General features: G+C 54.6%; 1 protein-coding gene across 3 annotated transcripts in view; it reads right to left on the reverse strand.

The window, feature by feature from the left end:
• Window positions 1–15,357, reverse strand: part of RASSF5 (Ras association domain family member 5) — a 28,980-nt gene extending 13,623 nt beyond the window's left edge. Inside the window, exons 1-2 of one of the 3 annotated variants that reach the window (XM_040616531.1) lie at window positions 14,910–15,357; window positions 10,822–10,940 (exon numbers count right to left, since the gene is read on the reverse strand). In XM_040616531.1, the coding sequence (XP_040472465.1) occupies window positions 10,822–10,940; window positions 14,910–15,147 (357 nt within the window). In that variant the 5' untranslated portion in view covers window positions 15,148–15,357. Of the gene's footprint in view, window positions 1–5,496; window positions 5,937–10,821; window positions 10,941–11,356; window positions 12,019–14,909 lie in introns of those variants that run through there. The other 2 variants (XM_040616529.1, XM_040616530.1) reach the window with 2 other exon arrangements.
• Between the last annotated feature and the right edge of the window lie 390 nt (window positions 15,358–15,747).

Genomic DNA, 15,747 nt, shown 5'->3' on the forward strand with positions numbered 1-15,747 from the left:
CGTCCTCTCCCTGCCCATCACAGCCCACTGCACACAGGCTCCCCTTCCGTAACCTACATTATTTCTCAGTGGTAGGAAACAGCGATTGTAATAAATGACTCGAGCCTCATCTGGCACTTGGGCTAATGCTCGGCGGGATAAAGGCTGCCCAGAGCAGTGCCTGGGAAGCGGTGGGCGGCTGCGATGCACAATGCCCATCGCCCCCAGCGAGTTAGCCACACCGGCCTCCCCTTTGCAATCTACTACTCATCTAATGAGCCATGAGCTTGTAACAGGCTATTATGGGGGAGGTAAAAAACCCATGGGCCATCATGACTACGGTGACATGCTCTCAAAAGAGTGATTCTAAGCCAAGAAAGGCAACAACAAAGCCTCTGTGGCAGATTTTTTCTATTCTTGGAGGGGTTTTTATTTCATTGGTTTGTCAGGAGGGACGTGCTCCACGTCCAGCTGGCGAGCATCCTTCCTACAGCCTCTCACCTTGCAGAAGTCAACCCTCAATTTAAAAACCTTTTTAAAACAAGCAAAGGCAGCAGCTCATGTCGGGCCTCTGTGTTGGGAATAAGAGCTCTAGGTGGGACCCGGGAGCTTTCCGACACTGCAGAGGGGATGGTGCCCCCTCCCCACGGCTCCCCATCCCACCGCAGCCCCAGTCAGCACCAAGGAGCCGGGGCACGGTTACAGCTTGGATGCGCAGCTCAGGAGGAGGAAGATGGGCAGCTCACAAACCGTGGCTCTGCTAACCATAAAACTAGGCATGGAAAGGCACCGTAGATAGAAAGGCTGAGTGTGCACTTCCACAGGACACTCCTTGGAGCAAGGGCTGCTTCCCTGCAGCCACAAACCAGCCTCAGAGACACTATCCCTGGCCCCTCTCTCCCAGCCAATTTTCCTCACCAGATATTTAGTTAATGAATTTGAACAGCAGAACGGTGGAGATGGATTTGGCCCAACATCACCACATTCTTGGCAATGACTGTCTTATCTAGAGCAGGAGCGGCCAAGTCCTCCCTGGTGTGCACGGGCACAGGTCCATCGCCATTTACATCAGCAACGCTGTGACAACTGGCATCCCCAAAACCACAGCCCAAGCTCTCCCTTTGGCTCCTGTGTTTGGATTGCAAGAGTATTTCAAAGACCTGCTCCGAAGCGATTTTACGCCTCAGGGCATCAATCCTCAATTCTGCTTATTAAGGAAAGATTTGCCTTAAAACATCAGAAAACAAAACCTGGAGAAATGCAGCTAAGTGCTGCTCACCGGGGAGCCGGAGTTTGGAGGAGCATCACCAGCTCATGCCCTGTGACCACCACCACACTGCAGCACAAAGGACCGGAGGGAAATGTGAACACTTCAAATTTGAGCCAGAAAGATGAGAACCGGCAGCTCAGAACTGTAAATCCAGCTGCAGCAGGGAGCAGTGGTGGCTGGGGGCAGCGCGGCTGGGGCAGCACCACACAGCCCCATCACAGTCACCGGAGAGATGGGTCATCTCTGCTGGTGCACAGCTCTCCATCACTGCCCCTTCACCGCGCGCCCCCATGGCTCACAGCATTACATGGGGAAAGGATCCCCTGCTCAAGCGCAGACAGGCGGGGAGAACAATCATGGAACAGATCTGGGGAGAAAAAAAAAAAAAAAGAAAAAAAAAAAGAAACCCCAACATATTTCACTCCCTTTGAGAAATTCAAGTGAGATGCTGCGGTTTACTTTGGGGTTCAGAGGAAAACGCAAAAGACAGGAGAGCAGTGCATCGCTGGAGAAGGGGAGAAGGATTGTTGCTGCATTTCAGAGGTGAGAGGCAAGTGAAGAGGGGCTCGGTGTTTTGATTGCCATGGAGATTTCACTTAGAAACCGTTTTTCCTGCCACATCCCTGCTCAGCAGCGAGAACTGAGCAGGTCCTCCCAGAGAGCTCCATCTCAGGGGGCCTGGGCTGGACAGGACCCCATGGGTGCTCAGCCACCCCACTCTGTGTGCACAGACCAGCCTGGTAAGACCCCGGCCTCGATCAAGGAGGCTGGGTGGATCAAAGGGATCTGTTGATCCTCAGCAGCAGATATTGGGGGACCAATCACAGCCTTAAAGAGCCAGGAAAAGCCCCCTCCCCCCTGGCAGAAGAGGTGCCCTGGGCCACCCCAGGCTGTGCCAGACCCCCTGCAGACCTGCCTCCCCTCTGGAATCACTCTGTTCTCCCACACTTCGGAGACGACAGGCCAAGGACAGGACCCTGCGCTGGTCCCTCAGCTCTGGCTCCTTCTGCATCGCACCAGGCAGAGCGATGCTCCCTTTGCCCACCCAGCACAGGCAACGTGAACGCTGACGGTTACCTGCAACCCACGAACTGGCACAGATGCTGCACCTGATGGCCAGCCACTTCTGGGACTTGGTTTCTCCAAGGTTGGATGGGATCTTGGAGACCACCTCATCCAGCCCCCGGCTGGGTTTCGAGCACCTCCAGGGATACAGACCCCATCACAGGTACCACTGCACACTGCCACCGTGGAGGGCACAAAGAGAGGGAGCAAACAGCCGTGCGGCCAAAACACCGCTGTGTGTCCTGCATCTCCCCATGCCCAAGATCACGTAACTCCCCGCCGGCCACCCCCCCACACACAGCAACCCCCCCGTGGTGGTCTCTGCTGGGAGCCCCAGATCCACCAGCACCTGGTAGCATAGCAACACCGCCCGTGCATACCACCACCACCACCACCTCCACAGCCTCCCTCCTCTTCAGCAGGGAAGGCTTTTGCTTGCTGGGTTACCCCAGCTCACCTTGTTCAGGGCCTCCTAAGCCAGGAGCTGGTCCCATCATCCCCATCCCTAAATGCCACCCTGGATCCCACCCTGGGTGAAACTACATTCCTGTTTCTCACGATTCCTACAGTCCCTCTCATGTTTTCTATCCTTGGACAGAAACGTGCCCCTTTCCCCTGATCCAGCCCTCCCGGCAGCCACTGATGCAGGACTCAGAAGAGCAATCTGGCAGAGTTTTAAGCCATCGTGCTCCAGGCAGAAGCCACTGAAGCCACTCGGCTGAAGAGTCACAAAAATGCCAAGTAATAGATCTCCTGGAATGAGGTCACATCTGAGATGTAAAAGGGTTCTTTTCTAATGAAGAGTGATTGCACTGATGGTTCTGAAAATAAAAAGGAATTACAGAATTCCTAGAAAGAGGCTCTTCAGACTAATACAGTTACATCAATCAGAAAAATTGTTTCTCTATTCACAGCAATCAAATCCCACTCTATTGTTTTAAATGGTGGGAGGCCTCCACGTCCCACCTACCCCACCTACAGCACGTTTCCTCTAGAGATTGTTTCCTAGGTCTCTTAAGACATTCATCCCCAAGTTACCCGTATTTAGCTTATTCCTGCCCATGCTCACGGGCTGGTGCCTGCTGCTGCTGCAGCGCTGACCACACTGTGCATCCTGGGCTCCGGAATCATTCCTGGGCATCTAGGATCAGAGGAATGTTGCTGTTCCCCAGCGCACCCGGCAGCCTAACTCACTTTCGGGACCAAGCTGATGTTTTCTGCCCACGGCCAGGAGCAGGTACTGTACTTGGTGGTGAAAAGCAATGCTGTTGGCACACGCTGCCCTTGCAGCGATGGAAATATTCCACACTCAATAACATCGCTCAAGAGAAGATGCCAAGCAAAAAAGTGGGGACAGGGAGTGAAGCATAACCCGGGGGGGATGTCCACCCTGGGGCTGTGCCTGTCCCTGTCCCTCTGCTTTGCTGCCTGCTCCCCAGGAACATGCTCTCCTTGCTGCCCTCCACCTGCCATCCAGCCCAGCCTCACCACACCACTGCCTCCTCCTCCTCCTCCTCCCCACCATGCCCCATGCTCCTGCAGGACCTGCACCACCACCAGCATGCCACAAACCTCCCAAAACGTTCTCCCCTCGAGGCCTGAGGATGGTTTCCACCTCTAGCCGGAGAAACCCAAGAAGGACCCACCTCCGCACACAGATCCTTTACACAACATCATCTGCTTAAAGAGCAAATGTGTGGGGTTTGGTTTTGGTTTTTTTTTTTTTTCCTTCACACAGAGGAACCATTTCCTCCCCGTGACACCAAACCCCCAAAAGGCTCCATCTTCTCTAGCGGCCAGGATGTCTGCCACCCATGCTGGCCACATCCAGGTGAGGAGCCAGCCAAAAAGGGGCTGCAGCAGCCCCTGACCTCTCTGCACAGGAGAGCTCCCGAGCACGAGCGTGATCAGGCTGGTTTCGGAAGGTAGCTGAGGATCTGCAGTGCCCTGGCTCAAAAAGAACAGCATTAAACCGGCATGGAGCACAGCGCCTATTGCACTAACGCTGCGATCTTTCACATCTCCTACACAACTGAATCATCAAACGACATTTAAAAACCAGCAGTACGTGTCGGTTAATCATAGCAAGAGGGAGCTGCTGGCTAAAAGGGAATATCCCATGTTAAACCCAAGGGAGCATTTCTTCCAAGAAATTAAAATAATATCGCCAGTTGATTTGAACTCTCCCCCAGAGTAACTCCCCCTGCCAAGGGGAACAGCCCAGGTCGCCGGGAGAGCCCCCAGCACCCCGCGCTGCAGCAAGCTGAACCCCAAAGCACCTGCTGAGGATTGCAGCTCAGCAGCCTGGGGCGTGCAAATACAGCAGAGCCTGAGCAGAAGCGCCTCGGTGCTGATGGTTTACAGGGGAATTTCTAAGTAAAAAAGCTGCTCCCCGGGCCAGATCTCATCTCTGGGTGCCACAGGGCTCTGGTTCCTGAGCGAAACCCCCGCTTCCGCAGCGGCGCCTTCTCCTTTTATGCTCAGTTCTGGTTGGGGCCCCAAAGTTTATAGCAGGGATGTTTGTTGCTTTTTGGATTTTTTTTTTTTTAAATAAAACACTTTAAAAAGATGAAGCAGCTTTGTCAATGTTACTGATACAGAAATCTCATCCTGGGGTGCAACACTGGCCAGGCAAGCACTCCCTCCTCCTCTAAGGCAGGTACATATGCACCCAAGCATCCAGAAAAGGACCAGATTCATCACTGTGTTAATAAATTTGCAGATTAATTTAGTCCTGTAACTTTCCCATCTCCCAGGTCCAATTTTCACCAGTGGTGCCTATTTTGCAAGGCCAAACCACAGGTCCCTGGCCAGCAGCCCGACCCATGGATGACAGCTAGCAGGGCTGCTGCCTGCCCCCCCCCAAAGCTGAAAAAAACACACTTGGAGTTGGCTCCTCCGCCGTGGTTCCCCTGGGAAGGGGCCAAGCCAGCACGCTAAAGGTTGAGACATGGCTGAGAAAAATCTGCAGCCGCACAAACCCCCTGCATGGAGTGGGGACCCTGGAAGAGGCGGACAGAGCCTTCCTCCCCGCCAGCGGCTCTGCCCTGACTCCAGCTGCAAGCTCATTTTGGCAGCACCTGCAGCCAAACGTGCAGGAACACTGACATCTCCCTTCACCAGCAACCCCCCCGCCGCCTCCCACCCAGCACAGCCCTTCTCACTAGTTTTTAAGCTGTTACCTTGGCAGGGACCTTGTTCGGCGTGCTCCGGAAGAAAGAGGTTTTTGCTGTGAAAAAGCAATCCTCGAGGTCTTCATCCAAGCTGCAGTACCCGCTGCTCATGGTCATCGAAGCCCAGCAAAGGTGAGAGGCTGAGCGTGCACGGGGCTCGCCGGGGGGCTCGGGGGGCCGGCGACCATCAGCGGTCCCTGCTCCGGCTCCCGCACCAGCAGCGAGCCCGCTCTCACATCCTCAGCTCGCCGGCGCTTATCTGCAACAGCTCCTTCTGCTCATCCTCCAGAGCCAGCGGAGCTATTTCTCTTTAACAGGCAGCCGTGCCGGCTAACCCTTCCCTCTCCTCCTCCACCCGCCTTCCTGCGCAGCAGCGCTGGGGCAGCATGGAAGGGGCCGAGCGGCGAGTTTGCTCCCACTCTTGGCACCCAGCTTCGCTCACCGCCCGCGGTCTGGTCCCACGGGCGCCCGCGCAGCATCGCCTCCCCTTCCTGCGCTCGCCCCGCGGCGCGCAGCCCTGCCACTTCCTCTTGCAAAATTTCTCACCCTGCTGCACACCAGGGCCCAGGCGCTGGGCTTGTCCCCGGGTACCCCCACACCTCCTCTGCTACTCAAAATCCATCGCCAGGGCAGGCTGGCCTCTTGCTCCTTCCCTGGCAGCGCAACCTGGAGAGCGGCGTTGCATCTGCTGTCCCAGGGAGGCAAACCCCGGACCGAGCCTGACCACGCTGGTGGTGGGGAAGGGGGGAGGCTGGCAAGGATGTGGCCTCAGACCCTCCTCAGGGGTGCTGGGAGCCCCTGGTCATCACGCTGCAGGAGGCAGTGGGTGCCTCTCTGCTCTGCAGCTAATTTTAGAGCAGTGGGAGTGATCGCAGCAGTGCTGGCACCCGGCTGAGGCAGCTTCGATTGCAGCCCAGGAAAAAGCCATTCAGCTCCTCAGTCCCGTTTGCAAGAAGCGCTCGCTCCAGACTGATTAAAATGCTGTGTTGGCCTTGGAAAGAGCCTCAGAGCAACAGCACCATCCCAGCTCCCCTCTCCCCTTGCAGCCCTGTGGAAACCCAGGCCGGCACAGACCCATCCCCAGAGCTGCTTCCTCCATCCCACTCTCCCCTGGCCCCTGCAGGGCCCCCACCATCCCACTAACACCCTGTGTTCTGCCCAGCAGCTTTTGAAGCAGCTATGACCTTCCTCCTCAGTGAAGATGACAGGTATTTCTGGAGCCGGGCAGGGGAAGGGCTCCGCTCCCCCCAAGCTATCCTCCTCCCTCGGTGGGGGCTCCCAGGAGGGGCTGTGCATCCATGGGGTTGCAGCACATCCCGGCACAGGCTCTCCCTACCCACCTGGAAACCGACGTGTGTGCACAGGCAGGCTGGGGGGACTAAAGAAAAGCCTGGCACACCGTGTTAAAAAGGACTCTGCTTAGGCAACAGTATTAGCCTACAGGCTAACAACTCTACCATGCTTCAAAAAAGGAAGAGGGAGCAAGGTCCAAGAGTATCACGTCACTGAATAAATCCATCCGATGCCCACACTTGAAATACTTCATGCAAGACCCGGCCAGCCCATCCAAGAAAGAATAAAGAATTGCAAGAGGTACCACGAAGGGCAGGGTAGGCAAGACCCAGGGAGGTTTCCATGCCTGGGGCCAGCCTGGATCTGGAAAGGAAGGACTAGAAAGAACACAGACACGACTGAGAGCTACAAAATCGTGGGAGATGTTCACAGGACGAGTGCAGTAAGGAGGAGTGCTTTTCCAGGCCACGCACGATCAGATTTGCAGAACTTATCACTAGGTGTGCTGGCGGTGGATGTGCAAAGTCAGACTCCTCAGAAGGAGCTCACTGACAGCAATTACAAGTGACAGTTCAGACACAACCCAAGGAGCGCCCACAGCACTGCTCACAGGGAGGCCACGGCAGCACCACGCCATCCTCACCCTGACGTTCCTGCTCTCTCCCTCAGCATCCACCAGCTGAGAAGAGAGGAGGCACCCTGTGCCCGGATAGCTGCTCTTATGGTAATTCCTTTGCGCCCTTTTCAGGGCACGACTCTCCCCATCGCTAGGTGCAGTTTGCACGTCAGGCTGGCGAGCACGGAGAGCTCCGCACTCCGCTCCCCAGCTTGGCTACCTGCAGCAGGACCAGTGGCAAACCCCCCCTCCAAACGGGAGCGATCGCTCGCTCCTCCAGCTCACAGGGCTCCTTTGACTGGTCCAAAAGGGCCCCAAGATCTTCGTACAAGCTACCATCCACGCACGAAAACCTCTTCCCCTCTTGATGGCTTGCAGACGGTGTTTCATACCCTCCCATCTGTATCTGCTAGCTGAAGGACTTGAATTGCTACCAGCTTTTGATAGCTCTGTACCCCACAGCCTGCAGCGCCCCGGGAATATCAACCGGGACACCAATGCAAAGACTAGCAAGAGGACACAACACCTGCATCTCAAAGAGGAAGGCAAGAATCCCAACGGCAGCAACTTGTAACAATGCAAATAAATAAGCTATCCTCTTAGCAGCATGCGTACTTCTGCAGTGGCACAAACCTCCTCGGCTTCACAGAGCTATATTTAGAAGAGAAAGAGGCTTGAAGTCAAGCACACACGACACAGTGAGTGTTGGGCCGATGAACGGCACGGGCATCCTCACGGAAGCCTCAGCCCCGAGTGTTTCCCATGGAAACAGGGTGCAGCCAGTTTTGCAGAGCCCCATGCGAAGCTGGATGCACCCCCGCTGCACTGCTCCATGTGCTTCTTCCAGGACCCCTCGCTTTTCCATGGCGGTTCACCTGCCAGGGAGATGTGCTCCACAAAAAAAAACAACCACGGAAAAAAAAACCCAAGCAATGTTGACCCATTGGTTCAGCAGCAGCTCCGGTGAACGGTGAGCTGCATGACAACCCTCAGAGAACCCGCTCACCAGTGACCGGCACCAGTTCGGAGGTGGGAAGCGCATACCAGCTCTGCCAAAAGCAGGGACCAAACTCCTGGTGCTGCCAAGACCAGCAGGGACTCCTGCCGGCTTTCGCGGAGGCTTCATTTCACCCAGGGAGGCTAATCTGGGACGCAAATGTAACGCACTCTTAAATACTTTGTTGGATCAAAGCCCAAATTATTAATGCCTGGTATTACACGGTAACAGGGCTTAACTAGGTGATATTAAAGCAGCTGTTCCTGATGCTCCTAGTTTGCTTACATTTGATACTACTATTGAATGACTTTCAACTATGCTAGCTATTAGAATCACCGAACGGTTTGGGTTGGAAGGGGCCTGACAGACCATCTGGTTCCCCCCCCCTGCCACAGGCAGGGACACCTGCCACCAGCCCAGGCTGCCCCCAGCCCTGTCCAACCTGGTCCTGAACCCTTCCAGGGATGGGGCACCCACAGCTGCTCTGGGCACCCTGTGCCAGCACCTCACTGCCCTCAGTGTACAGAATTTCTTCTTAATATCTAATCTAAATCCTAATTTAAGTTTCTTGTGTTTTCAGTGTGCAATCCCCCCCGCAGTGTATTCAGGCACCCTATTACTCTCCTTTCCGCAACACTGACACCGTTTCCCCTCCACCCTCCTCCTTCCAAGCAGCAGAACCCGCCTGGCCCACAAAAGCACACCGGGAGCGTGGCTGCGTGCTCAGCTTCACGGGCTCCAAGCAAGCAAACCTGAAGATGATTTTTCCTTGATTACCCATTATCCCCCAATGAAAACAGAGCTTTACTGCAGCAATTCACCCTCCTTCACCCTCAAACGAGCCCATGTACCCCCTGCCCCCCTCCCCCCCCCCCTCAGCCTCACAGCCTTTCCCAGCACAGGTAACGAGACCCCTGCCCACGCTTTGCCGTGCGGAGGGTTCGGAGCAGGGATTCCCGGCCGGCACCTCAGGATGGGTTTATGGATTTCTGTTTGCTCCTGTAATTGGAAAGACTTTTGTTTCCTTGGCACAAAATGCCTCCCCCCTTCCCGGGATCACACCAGAGACGTGTCAGGGTGATGAATTGCCACGAAGCGCAGGCTCCGTGTTTATTATTAGCACCATCAATAACCCCCGGCTGGTGTTATCACCCTGAAGAAGAAAAAAGCCTTTCCAATTTTTCTAAAATCCAAGCTTTTCTCATGCTGCTGGGGGAAGCCCAACGACATCCGAAGGAGATGTAAACACACACAAGTCTGGCTCTTCAAACAACCTCAGGGCTCAGTGGAGAAGCCATTCGGAGTGCCTTTGCAATGCGTAACTTCCAAGATAAATCCCACCTAACTTCAGGCTCCCCCTGACCCTTTCCTGCAGAGCAGCACAGCCAACAACCAAACCCACCACTGGCTGCTCACACACCCAACGGAAACCCCGTGTCCCCTTTGAAAAACATTTATTCTTTGAAAAACCGCACGGCTCCATTTCCAGTGTTGCACAAACGCAGCAAGGTCTTCCAATACAAGGAATATAAAGGCATGGTTATAATGGAGAAAATACAGATTTTTTAAAAGCATATAGAGATCGAAAAGGCTCTGTGCAAGTCAAATCCAGTGCAGCCAGGTTTCTAAGCTGTGTTTTAAGCTTCCAGCATTAAGCATCTCACATCTCAACCCGTGTGGCATCGTGCAGTCCTGCTGTGCCCCACTGCACGTGCTGCAGCCTGTCCCAGCAGACACCCAAGCAGGGCATCACCGGCACCATGGGACCCTCGGGTGGGGGTTAAGCAAACAACTAAACCTTCCTGGAGCAGCCCTGGGGATTAGTGCACATCCCTAATAACAGACTGAAGAGTCTCAATCCCCCAGACGAGTGAAACTCTTAAAACAAGGCTATCAACCTGAAGCTCCTTACAAAATCCGTGCTCACACTGCCAAGATGCAGGTGAAATGCACCCTCTTGCTGCTCCTCTTCGAGCACTTTGCACCTGGTGCTGGGACACAATTTAATGCCGGTATCGACCCTCCCTTGCAGGCACCTGGGCATGGCCGGGCTGCAGCGTGGGGCCCGACATCCCCGGGGGATGCTGCTTCTCCCCTGCTCTGTTCCAGGCAGCCTGGCCAGGCTGACAGCAGCGTTTTAAACATGACACAGCTCCACACACACCTTTACGGCGAGGGGGACACCCCCACGTACAACCTCCAGCGTGCCAGCTCGCACCCACGCAGGATCCAGGTGGGCAGGATGCACACAGTATATACGCGACTCATCAGTGAGCGCTGCCCGGCTCGGCCGGACCGATGGGCTGACCTCCCCGACAAGACCTCCCTGCTGGAAAACCCGTCAGGAGCAAGAAATCGGGTCTCTGAAGGAGATGCCATTGGTCACCACGAGGCTGCCGGCCCCCGCGGAGCCCCCTCCCCAGCGTACCTGGCTGCAGGGCGGCAGCAGGGTGCTCTCGGGCGAGAGCTGGCTCTGGCACTGGCCCGGCCGACGGCAATCCAGCTGGATGAGGCTGCGGCATTCCTGGTGGCACGTGTACCTGCAGTCTGCACAGGAGAGAAAGGAGACAGTGAGGCACCCAAGAGCCGCAGCCTGCTGTCGAGGAGCAGCGGGGGAACCCCAGGAAGGGACCAGGCTCCTGCCAGAGGGCAGATGGATGCTCATGGGCACTGGCACAGCCGGAGCTGTCAGCCAGGCACATGTCCTCACTCGGGCACGCTCCTGCAGGTGGGGAGAGGTACCAGGATGCCTCATCCAGAGCAAAAATTGCTCCCACACCCTCTCCCCAGGGAAACCTGTGTTTCTTGCTGCAATGCTGCAGCATGGGCAGCGTTCCTGCCTTGCATCCTGCTGCCTTTCCCCCGATCTGCTGGCATGCTGACGTACAAAGCAAAAAATATGCTCAAGTCCCACCAAACCATGGGGTACCCGGCTCCTCAGCTGTGCTCCCTGGAGACGTCACCTGCACAGCGCCTGCAGCGAAAGCTCGGCCACTTCACGCAGAAAGGATGCTTCATCTTCTAGCATCAGGAGGGAAAAAATATCTTTGTATTGGACAGAAGTCCAACTATTTAAGTTCACTAAACATGAACAATTCAAGGGCCAGTTACAGTGACTGAGGCATGGATCTACCATCAGGCTGCCAAAAAGCCACCCCTGGAGAGGGTACGGAGATGTCCTGGGCCCTGGCAAAGGCTGTGAGCTCCCATCGCCAGCGCACACTGCCCAGGAGCAGTAAGGCATTGACGTAGCCTGTTTTCTTTGGATGCTGACCTGTCCTGTGAGACATTAACTAGTTTAAGGTAGGAATTGCACAGACACCTCTGCGAAGCCCAGGTTTAACCTGTTCAGGCACAGGGTCCCAGAGCGGCAGCATTCGGCACAGCCAGCTCCATCTACCAGACACAACAGTTAGCACGTATCGGTGGCTATCGCTCCCCCAGCCCTTTTTTTCCAAGCCCTGACTTTTCTATACCTGCCTGACCGCAACTACCAACATCCTTCTACTTTAACGGCCCTTCTGATCCTTTTTAATTTTTAACTGTTGTACAAACAGCATTAAATTTACTTTTTACACTACCCAAAATTCCAGAGCGGTCACCGACCTCAAAAAAAAAAAAAAAAAAAAAAAAAAATCCTAAAACCAAAGCAAGAAAGCTTACTCCACAGGAGGCAGGACCGAGTGCCCATCCCTGCACCAGCCCTGCCACCCCGCTTCAAGCCAGCAAGCTTGTATTTTAAATACCTTTCTTTTTTCTTTTCTTTTTTTTCTTTAGCATTTGGGTCATTGGGTTTGAATATCTGGGGCTTGCAGGAAAGCAAAGGAATATCCCATGTTTGCTCTGGAAACAGTGATCTCTGCTCAGCTCCGCCGAGCACTCACAGGCGGGAATGCCTGAGAATGAACGAGTGGAGCTGAGCCACTGCTGGGAGCTGGTGCCTGAGGGGGGAAAACATCAATCTCCAGGGGAAACAGGGAAATAATTTATCATTTTACATTCATCTGGCAGGAGCTGTCTATCATACTCCTATTCCAAAGCAGTTGTCTCAAGTAAGCCTGGGGGAAAGCAGGGAGACTTGCTTCTTTTTTTTTTTTTTTAATTAGAGATAAGCTGCACAGTTACATGGTAATTTCATGCGTGACCTTTTGAGCAACTGGAACAGCCTTTTAATAGGGGACATTCGCCAAGTCTTTGCTGGAGCTGCCAATTTGAGATTGCTCTAGTTGCAGGTTCACCTTGAGCATCTGGCACCAGCAGAAAGTCCCTTCTGTCTACTTGGTCCACGGTTTCCAGACCCTGGACCGCAGCCTGCCGGGGCGGGAAGGCTCGAGCATCTTAAGCGAAGGAGGCACGCAGCGAGAGGGCTGAAATACGTAATACAGACCACAGAAATTACAATTCCTAAGCACACCTCTCTGGATCAGGCCCATCGTGGCCAAGCATTTCTTTACAGGATTAAAGTATGACACCTCCTTAGTCACCATCACCTATTAACAGACCTAATCACTCCGTATCCGGCAGGGAACACTAATTTTAGAAACCCAGCACAGCTTTAGGAAGCAGTCACGTGACAAGCTTGCTAAGAGGAGCAGGATGCCTCCACTCACGCTTTAAGATAATTTCCATTCAAGTCAAACAAAGTAACACTTGGAAATGTAGTTTCTTTAAAAAAAAAAAAAAAAAGTCAGATCATGATACTGTGAAAAACTTTGGTGGCTGAAAGGAATTTCCCTGTTTTTACAGATAAAGTTTCTCAGGGGGATAAAGCTGGATAGAGTAAAACCATTCAATACAGATGCCCATCTAGGTGCCTAAATATAGGACCGCAGTCATCCTGCCCACCCCATCCTCCCACTCCCACCTCCCGAATACCACACAGATGCTATGGGGCGTCTTTCCATCCAACCCATGTGTAAGCCCCAGGTCTGTAGGCTCAGGACACAGCAGGAGGAGGCGCAGGGCTGTGGCAGTCACCAGATCCCAGCCCCAGCCACGACAGAGGCTCCAAGAACCTGCCCCCAGCCAGGCTTCCACCTAAAGGAAAACCTCCTGCAACCCCAAAGCAACACCACATGGGAGATCATATAGGATTGCCCCCCAGATTAGGATGGAGAAGGTCTAAAGTGTTTCTTCAACTCTTTTCTGGCCGAAGTTTGTAGTTCCTGCAGCGGTGCTGGGGGATTGTCCAGGTGAGAACACCCGCATCACCCCAGGGCTGCCAGCCCTGGCACACACAGGACCGCTGAGCAGGCGTGCTTCAAAGCGAGCTGCAAAAACCCCTTGTGTGATGTTAAAATGAAATTGCAGGAGTTACCTGGAAGCTCTGGTTCCTGGTCATTAAGGATCCTGCCATTCATTTGAAAAAAAAAAAAAAAAAAAGGGGGGGGGGGGCAGGGAGGATGAGGGTGCAAATAAATTTGCTCCCAGTATCACCAAAGTTAAGGAAAATCGTTGAAGCACGACCCAGCTGCCTCGGGAAGGCTCAGAGCCACCAAAGAGAGAAAAATAAACCATCCTGAGCTTTGAAAGCGGCCGTGAGGCTCCGCAGGTGTTTGGGCGCTGGAAACGGACCGTGTTGGAGAACAGCGACTCCTTCCATGCGCGCTCCAGCTCCGGGATCCTTCAGCCTGTCCCACCCGCCCTCAAACGCAGGCTGTGCCCGGCTGGGTTCACCAGGCTGTACCACCTCAGGTGGAGGGCTCGGTGCCTCTGCCCTCGCTCCCAGCAGCCGCCCCATGTCACTCGGGGTGACCTCGGGCACGGCTGTGGGATGCAGCTCCACGACATCACGAGAGCTGGTGTCTCCTCCGGGCACAAAGGGTCAGGGCAGGACCTGCGGCATCGCCACCAGCTCCAGCACTCCCAGAGCGAACGCAGGGGAGGGTCTTGGCTTTCCCGTGAAGCGCTTCCTGACACCCCCCAGCAACGATCCGGCCTCGTTCCTGCCCCAAGCCTGCGGCTCCACCACCGGAGGCCTCAGCAGGTTTAGGTGTAATTTGGGTTCTGTTTTTCACAGGCAAAACCCCAGGGTGGTCTTTGCTTGTTCAGAGCAGACAAGACCCCTCCAGTGACAGCCACCCCTCTGAGAGGTCCCTGCATCACTGCAGGATCCGGAGGGCAAACCCCGCGGCCAGGCAGATGCTCTCAAGCCATTATTTACTAAAAGTCAAATTTTCCTTTCGAGTGGCAAACGCAGCACCACCGATGCCCCACGCTGCAGCGATGCCCCACGTTGCACTGCAGCACAGCACTCCTGCAAGAGCCGGGCAGCAGGAGCCAGAGCAGATGCTGAAACCACCCAGTGCCACCAGCACGGTGGCCAGAGTGCACGCCAGCCCCGTGCCAGCCCCGTGCCAGCCCGGTTACCTGCTGGGCAGGATCCCAGGTGGCCGTGCATCACCCGCCATGCTCTGCAGCACCGACAGGGCAGCACCGCAGGGATCGATCCCTTCACGTCTAGCAGCAGCCCGCCAGCAAATACGCCCAAACACACTGATTTACACCACCACCTACCTCTGACCAGCAAGACCTCCCTGCTCGACCTCCTCAGCAACCGCAGTCCCTCGGACCAAGCCTTGGACTTGGGGAAATGCCTGAATATTTTGCGAATTCTCTTTGTTACGAGCCCAAAGCAGGCGGCTGCCCCCGCCTTCCCGTCTGCCATCCTTGCGGGAGATCGATCGCTCCCCGGGCACGCGGAGCCGGGCGGGCAGCTCCTCGATGCCGAACGCCGCCGAGATGCAACGTGCATCGGCGTAAGCTACGCCTGCTGCCACGAGAGGCCTTTCCTCCCACGGAGATAAAACATGGACATTGTCCATTGACAATCTGCTGCCGTTTGAGGGATTTATTTATTTCATTTTTGAGCAATGAGGCAACACGCAGCTCAGAGCTTGTGCATCTCTGGGCTTGTCCTGTTAGCCATGGAAAACTTTCTATTTCTGGGGCTTTTTGCTTGATAAGATAAAACAACCCAACGGAAGAGATTAGAGAGAGAAAGCGCAGGACCCAGACGTATGCTGGGAGGCCTCTTTCCAATATCCTCTCTCCACTTTGCTGCTTTTCCCCTGCAGCCTGCTGAAGCTTAAGGGGGAGGGAAAAAAAGCCCCCAACATTTAATCAAAGGTGCAATTAAAAGAATACACTGAGATTAACCATATTTATAACATCGCTTTAAACTCTGCACATGGTTTGCTGGGGTTTTAGATTGCCACTACGGTCCTTTCACAGCATCTATCAGTTACAACTACACCGGGTGTCAAATGATGGAGTGGGACGTAAACATCAGTTTGACAGCATGCTCGAAATCTGCCACTTTGTACCCTCTACATCATGACTGTCCCCTCTCTGC

The sequence above is a fragment of the Falco naumanni genome, chromosome 17 (genome assembly GCF_017639655.2).
Source record: "Falco naumanni isolate bFalNau1 chromosome 17, bFalNau1.pat, whole genome shotgun sequence".
Lineage (NCBI taxonomy): Eukaryota > Metazoa > Chordata > Aves > Falconiformes > Falconidae > Falco > Falco naumanni.